A 7,370-nucleotide genomic window follows, 5' to 3' on the forward strand; every position below is an offset into this window, starting at 1 on the left:
ACTATATCTCTCAGGTTGAACATACCCAATTCCAAAATGTTTTGTTCAGCTGAGGTACAATTCTTTAAACTTGAATCACAGGCTTTTCTCCCTGTATCACAATGTACTTGAAAAATTTTATATACTTCATTTTGTACTTGTCCATTGGTTACTGAATACCAACATTAGAAGAAGAAAACTCATTGTTACTGAAGCCAAGACCAGTTTTATCCATTGTTGACTTATGTAACTCTTGCATCTTTTCCAGAGAGATGGAAGACTTGTTCCATTCATTTATCAAAGGATTTAATTTTCTATTTTCTTCACAAAAAAAAGGTCCGATATTCTGCATTTACTCTTTCATTCTCAGTTCTTAACTTACTTATTTCTGCCTCTAGAACTCCACCGTTGCTCTTCTGATCACAGTTGAGCTTATTATTATGTTCTTTCATGCTTATGTTTTCAGTCTTAACTTCCTCGAATGTTAGAGAAAGTCTGTGGTATTTTTTTAACATGTCATGCAATGCATCAACTAAATCACTACGTGTAAATTCTTCAGAGTCAAAGTAAAATCCTCCTTTTTGTAGGTTTTTGACTCAGTATCAGCTATAAGACATTGAAATTTGTCATTTTCACTTTCTCTTGATTGATATTCAGAATCTGAAGATTCAGAACTAGAGTCTACCCATTTGGCTTTGCTTTGTTCTGCTATCATGGCTTTTCTGTTCCTCCTGGATTTCATGTCATTTATTTGATACTTCTTCTGCTTCTTGGACTCGTCCTTCTTTGGTTTTGGACATTCTGCAATGAAGTGACAAGTTTCTCCACATTTGAAGCATGCTAGATCTCCAGTAGATGATTCTTTCTTGTGATTTTTGTTATGGTATGTACGTTGGTTGATATTCATGAATCTGGAGAACTTCTTGATGAACAGTGACCTTGCTTCATTGCCATCTGTTTAGCAGTCTTTTCAGATGGTGTTTAAGCAATGCTGGTGCTGGTAGTAGCATGAGTAGTAGTGACAACAGCCAGTTCTTTGATTGATGATTATGAGGAAACTGCTTATGTACTGTGTATCGGCAGTTCGAATTCATATGTTTTCAGATCTGCAAAAAGGTAATGCACTTCTATTTTGTTCATATCCTTGGTTTCTCGCATAGCTAATATTTTAACATCCCACTCCTTTGGCAGTGCTCTCATCACTTTGAGAGCCATCTCATGATTGTTGTACTCTTTTCCAAGAGCTGTAAGTTCATTCACAAGGATACTTAATCTTTCTTCAAAATCACTCATAGATTCAAGATTCACCGTGTAGTAGCTCGGCTCTATTTATACAAGATTAATTAATTAAAAATGGTTAAGAAAGGATTAAGGGCTTAATTTGGATTTAATTATTCAATTTTCAAAAATTTGGTCAAGGAGAGTTCGGAGCGTCCGAACCAGGATCGGAGGATCCGAACCACTTCGGAGGCATGACCAAGGATCGGAGGCTACATACAGATTGTACCGACCAAAACCAGTTTGGCCATGCAGACACGTAGAATTTTGGAGCGTCCTAAGTAGGGATCGAAGAGTCCAAACTATGCATGCAGTGATGTGTCTCTCATGCAAGGATTAGATCGTCTGAACTCCGCCTATAAATAGGCCCTCTGAAAATTCATTTTATCATACTTTTTCCAACTTTCTCTCTCGGTATTTAGTGTATTCTAGGGGTTTTGGGGTGTTTCCAGCCTTCCTAGGCTTGGTACGGGAGTTAGCGAGGTGCTCCAGGGTTGCTGCGGAGAAGTGCCCAAGTTCTGGGGCAGTCGTCATCAAAGGGCTGACGACGGACGCAGGTATAGCTTTGGCTCCTTATAATAAATAGGGAGTATGCTATAGTCTATTTAAGGATTTTAGAATAAGATTTTAATGCATGAGTACTTTGCATTGTAGTACGGACGATAGGCTTGGACATAGAGCTGGTTTAGCATTGCCTAGTATATGAGGTACGTAAGTATTATTCGAAATATCCAGATTGAGTATGCATGTATTATGTGTTAGCATGGATTATGTGATTGTATGTTTTATATGCCTTTATATACAACATATCATGACTGTATGTTACATACATGAGAATATTGATCTTTTACCTTAGAGGTATCCTGTAATAGGGTGCTCACCCTACGAGTTTGTGTATGGTTGGATATGTAAGTCTTATGTCAGGTCACCGTGATGGTTGATCACTTGTACTAGTATCAGGTCACCATTATCCACTAGGTATATGAGCCACCTCCTAAGGCGACAGCGCATCGTGCGATATACCCTGGGCCCGGTCTTTGAGCTTGTTTTTTGACCTGAGTGTCTTGGTACCCATTTCATTTGCATACATGCACGTATAATACCATATACTCATACTCTCGTATTGATTTTTTTATGCTCACGTCCCGTACCTTGTTGTGTCTGGACACCCTATTCCATGGGGTAGGTCTGCATTGGATGAGGCGGGTGGTTCCAGGAGAGCTTAAGCGACTGATGGCCAGCAGGGATATTTGTCTACGCCGTTGTTTTTGATGCATTCGGGTTGATACATTTTGGATTATTTTGATATGGTTGTAAACAATATTTAATTGTTGTTTAAGGTTTTCGCTGTTTATTTTCTGATTTATTTGTTTTAAGTTAAATGCATGCTTAAGATTCTGATTATAGGTGATCATGGTGTGGGTCACTACATTTATGGTATCAGAGCATGAATAGTAGTCTTGGGATCTAGATTGTTGGAATTGGGTTTAACCTTTAATCATCATGTATATGGTGGGTCATGGTGAAGAGAGTAGCCACGACAGCGTAGGTGGATGTTGGGGTGATCAGGGCGATCGAGAACATCGTCGGGGACGTCCTCGCCATCGCCATGATGATCGTAGGCATTTAAGTATGCATAGGTTCATGCAGATGGGTCCGAAACCCTTGATCGGAGGAGAGGCACCGGAGGATACGGAGAACTGGCTACGACGTATGGAAGTTTTTTTCCGGGAGTTCCGATGTACTGAGGAACAGAAGATGGAGACTCTTGATTTCCTTGTGGAAGGACGAGCTCGGAAGTGGTGGAGTTCTGCATCTGCACCTTTTATTGCAGCTCAAAGAGTTGCTACCTGGGAAGAGTTCCGCACAGCTTTCCATAAGCTGTATTTTCCTCCTGCTCTCCGACAGGCGAAGGCGAGCGAGTTGCTGAGTTTGAGGCAAGGATCGATGTCGATCGATGAATATCAGCTGAAGTTCTTTGAGTTGCTGCCCTATTGCTCTCATATTTCTGATAGCACGGAGACGAAGTATAATCTGTTCCTCCAGGGCCTTAATCCGGAGATCCATGACTGAGTTGTTGTGGGAGATGACATGACTTATGAGGGATTAGTGAGTCGATGTCACCAGGAAAAGGACAACATCCGCCGTAACAGATCTTTTTTCTCGTATAGACCCACGAGTTCTTTGGCTCCCCATGCTCAGTCTTTTAAGAAGTTTGGTTATACTTCTTCTTCCTCAGGATCCAGAGATGTGATGCACTTTGGCAAGAAGAATCAGGGCCCTTGCAAACATTGTGGTGGGAGTCATCCTGCTAACAGGTGTCGGAAGGTTTTCGAGGCATGTTTCCGATGCGGAGAGATTGGCCACTTGAAGAAGGATTGTCCACAGGCCGGGGGAGCTAGTTCTGGCTCAGGTTCTGGTTCTCAGGCTTTAGTGTAGCAGAGACCACAGGGACAGTCAACATGGGGTTCTAATTTGAAACCTCGTGCTTCCAGCCAAGTGTTTGCCTTGAGGCATGATCAAACAGTGGATGAGAATGAGAAGGTTATAGCGGGTACGTTCCTGTTATTTGATATACCTGCATTTGCACTCATTGATACTGGTGCATCTCATTCTTTCATTTCTGCACGTTTTGTTTAGAGGTATAAGTTGCCATACATGTCACTAAACACAGTGGTTGTTGTTTCTACCCCGACGGATCAGTCCACGTCGGCTAAGCGTCTAGTGTTGGGTTTCCCTTTAGAGTTTGAAGGGAATGTTTTGATGGTGAATCACATAATATTAGCAATGGAGAATTTCGATTGCATTTTTGGAATCGATGTGTTGACTACGTACCGAGCTTCAGGTGGATTATTTTATTTTATTTCTTTCCCCAGTGATTCTTGGGTTTGTTAATGCTTACAGGAGAATCTTCGGAAGAAGAATGTCCATACGACCCGGAGATAGAAATAACTTTGCATAGGCGAAGGAGAGAAGCTCATAAGAGACTAGAAGAGGACGAGCGCATGGTTGAAGATCTGACAAGAGCAATGGCTGACAACACCAATCTGAGTTTGAGACAATTGAGCACTCCTGATCCCAACCAGCAGCCTTTATGCATTACTTTTCCCACTCTAGAAAATAATGCTACTTTTGAGCTTAAATCTGGACTAATACATTTGTTGCCTGTTTTTCATGGTCTTGCAGGTGAGGATCCCCACAAGAACTTAATGGAATTCCATGTGGTGTGCACAAGCATGAAACCCCATGGAGTAACAGAAGAGCAAATTCAATTGAGAGCCTTTCCTTTTTCTTTAAAGAATGCTGCTAAGGATTGACTATACTACCTACCTTCTGGATCCATTACCATTTGGACAGAGATGAAGAGGATCTTCTTAGAGAAGTACTTTCCAGCTTCAAGAGAAGAAAATATCAGAAAGAAGATCTATGGCATTAAACAGTATACAGGAGAGTCACTTCACGAGTATTGAGAGCGGTTCAAGATGCTTTGTGCTAGCTGTCCGCAGCACCAGATAAGTGAAAATCTTTTAATCCAATACTGCTATGAAGGTTTGTTGTCTCATGACAGGAATATGTTAGATGCGGCCAGTGGAGAAGTTTCTGTGGATAAAACTCCAGTTCAAGCAAGGAATTTAATCGAGAATATGGCTGCCAATTCTCAGCAATTTGGCACCAACAGGAGTGATCCAGCAACCAAACGGGGCAATGAGGTAAATGTTTCTTCCCTTGAACAAAAATTGATTGAACTGACGAATTTTGTGCATCAAATGGCTGTAAGGAATGGACAAACTGTAAGAGCATGTGGAGTTTGTGCTAAAGTGGTACATGCAACTGACATGTGTCCCACTCTTCAAGAGGTATCTGCTGAGCAAGTCAATGCAGCAGGAGGATTTCTCGGACCACCACAACAGAAGTATTATCCTTATTCCACACATACAATCCAGATTGGAAGGATCATCCCAATCTCAGATACGGAAACCCTCTATTACACCAACCACTCATCAAGCTTATATGCCACCGTATCCTCCACAGACACAGCGTCCTCAAGTTCCAACGCCTGGTGAGTTTCTAGAAAACATTGTTAAGGATCTTGCTACTAATACAATAATTTTTCAACAGGAAACTCGAGCAAGTATCCAACAGTTGAATACTCAAATGGGGTAGTTGGCAACCACAGTCAACAGGTTGGAGGCACTGAATTCGAATAGCTTACCATCATAGACAGTGGTGAATCCGAAGGAGAATGTGAGTGCAATCACCTTGAGGAGTGGAAAGGAGTTGAAGGTTAATGAAGAAGTGGTGAAAGAACCAGTACAGAACAAAGATGAGAAGGGATCCAAGGTAGAAGAGGACAAAACAGTTCAAATGGATGCACCAAAAGGTAAGTTTTCTCCTTTTTCTGAGTATAAACCTGTAGCCCCTTTTTCCTTAGCATTGAAAGAGTCTAGGAAGGATGAAGGAATTAAGGGGTTGTATGAAGTTTTTCGTAGATGTGATGTCAATATTCCCTTGTTAGATGCTATTAAGCAAGTACCTCATTATGCTAAATTTTTAAAAGAGTTGTGTACTGTGAAGAGAAAACAAAAACTAAAGGGATGTCAGAAAGTTGAATTGGGAGAACAGGTCTCTGCCGTAATTCAAAGAAATGTACCCACAAAATGCAAGGACCCAGGTCTGTTTTCTATTCCTTGTAAAATAGGAGAATTTCAGCTTGATACGGCCATGTTAGATTTAGGAGCATCGATTAATGTCATGCCATACTCTGTTTATGCTTCCTTAAACTTAGGACCTTTAAATAAAACTGAAATTGTTATCCAGATGTCTGATAGATCTACTATTTATACTAGAGGTCTGTTAGAAGATGTTCTTATGCAAGTTGACAATTTGGTCTTTCCTGCTGATTTCTATGTTCTTGACATGAAAAACAATGATTTGAATAGTCCTATTTAGTTAGGAAGGCCATTTCTTAAAACTTCAAAGTCCATTATAGATGTTAACAATGGCACTCTCACTATGGAGTTTGATAGGGAGGTTGTTAAGTTTCATATTTTTGATACCCTGCAAATTCCTGATTGTGAAAGTGTTGTTAGTAATCTTGATGTCATTAATCACTTGTCGCAAGAACAAAAGAAGGCTGTGAATGAGGATAAAGTTAAGAAGGTTATTGCAAGACCTATTGAGAATTTTACTGCTGAAAGTTTTCATTCTGATCTGCAGATACCCAGGAAATCGAAGCAGAAGAAGCAAAGACCAAAAAATACTGAAAAACTGCGCAATTGGGTGAAGGTGGTTAGAAAAACTAGATATGAACCACCATGAACAACTGAAGCTTGCAGTCGGGCCGACGACTGTAAACAGAGGCGCTGCTTGGGAGGCAACCCAAGAGGAGTATTTCTTTTCATTCTTAGTATTTATTTATTTTTGTTTTGCATATTTATTTATTTTTTTTTTGCATTTTTTCTTACATTGGGGACAATGTAAGATTTTAAGTATGGGGGAGAGACGTAGCCAGTCATTGAGAGAATTTAGCCGATTTTTGAAAAAAAAAATAATTTTTTTTAGAGCTCATAGTTTGTGATGAATTTGACTGTTGAAAATCACTAGCCCATGATGAATTCTAATTGATGACATGCATTTTTTTGAAAATATATGATTTTCTAACTTTGGAACACTTTGATATCCAATGCAAATTAGACTTTAATATGGTTGTTGAATAGTTTTAAGCACGCATGAGTCATGGCTTGTGAATTGTATATGACATAGTGAAGGTCGTGTGAGCCTTGTGATAGTCTTATGTCGCTAGCCTATCATCCTCCCTTTTGAGCTTAATCGAAAACAAAGAAAAAGAAAAAGAGTAAAGAATGGAGTTAGTAAGGTGAGGGGAGGCATTGGTATTAGGATTGAAATTATAGTCCTATAAATTCCAAGAGCTAAATATGGAGGAGAATGTACGGAGTTGAGGATAACCGGGTGCAATTACTCGGACAAGTGAAAAGACTATAAAATTTCTCAATGGTTTAATTTAATTTGTTGGTGTGCAACTTGAGCTGTTGTGGGGATTTACATTGAATGGATCTGTGAAGTGTGCATGACACTGGCTAATGACCACACAC

At 40.0% G+C, this 7,370-nt stretch overlaps 1 protein-coding gene across 1 annotated transcript; it reads left to right on the forward strand.

Annotated features, from left to right (window-relative positions):
• Positions 1 to 4,616: 4,616 nt before the first annotated feature.
• LOC140874024 (uncharacterized) lies at positions 4,617 to 6,576 on the forward strand. Its single transcript, XM_073277306.1, has 7 exons — positions 4,617 to 4,720; positions 4,826 to 5,317; positions 5,377 to 5,389; positions 5,479 to 5,638; positions 5,690 to 5,787; positions 5,833 to 5,929; positions 6,248 to 6,576. Exons 1-7 carry the CDS (start codon positions 4,617 to 4,619, stop codon positions 6,574 to 6,576), a joined length of 1,293 nt encoding a protein of 430 aa, XP_073133407.1.
• Positions 6,577 to 7,370: the final 794 nt, after the last annotated feature.

This window comes from Henckelia pumila, chromosome 1, assembly GCF_033568475.1.
Source record: "Henckelia pumila isolate YLH828 chromosome 1, ASM3356847v2, whole genome shotgun sequence".
NCBI lineage: Eukaryota > Viridiplantae > Streptophyta > Magnoliopsida > Lamiales > Gesneriaceae > Henckelia > Henckelia pumila.

Excerpts from the sequence above, each read along its gene's own strand:
- LOC140874024 (XM_073277306.1), top strand. The coding sequence starts at position 4,617 with ATGAAGAGGATCTTCTTAGAGAAGTACTTTCCAGCTTCAAGAGAAGAA. Across the intron at positions 4,721-4,825 it reads ACAGGAGAGTCACTTCACGA|GAATATGTTAGATGCGGCCA; the intron begins GTATTGAGAGCG and ends GTCTCATGACAG. Across the intron at positions 5,788-5,832 it reads TGTTAGATGCTATTAAGCAA|AGAAAACAAAAACTAAAGGG; the intron begins GTACCTCATTAT and ends TGTACTGTGAAG.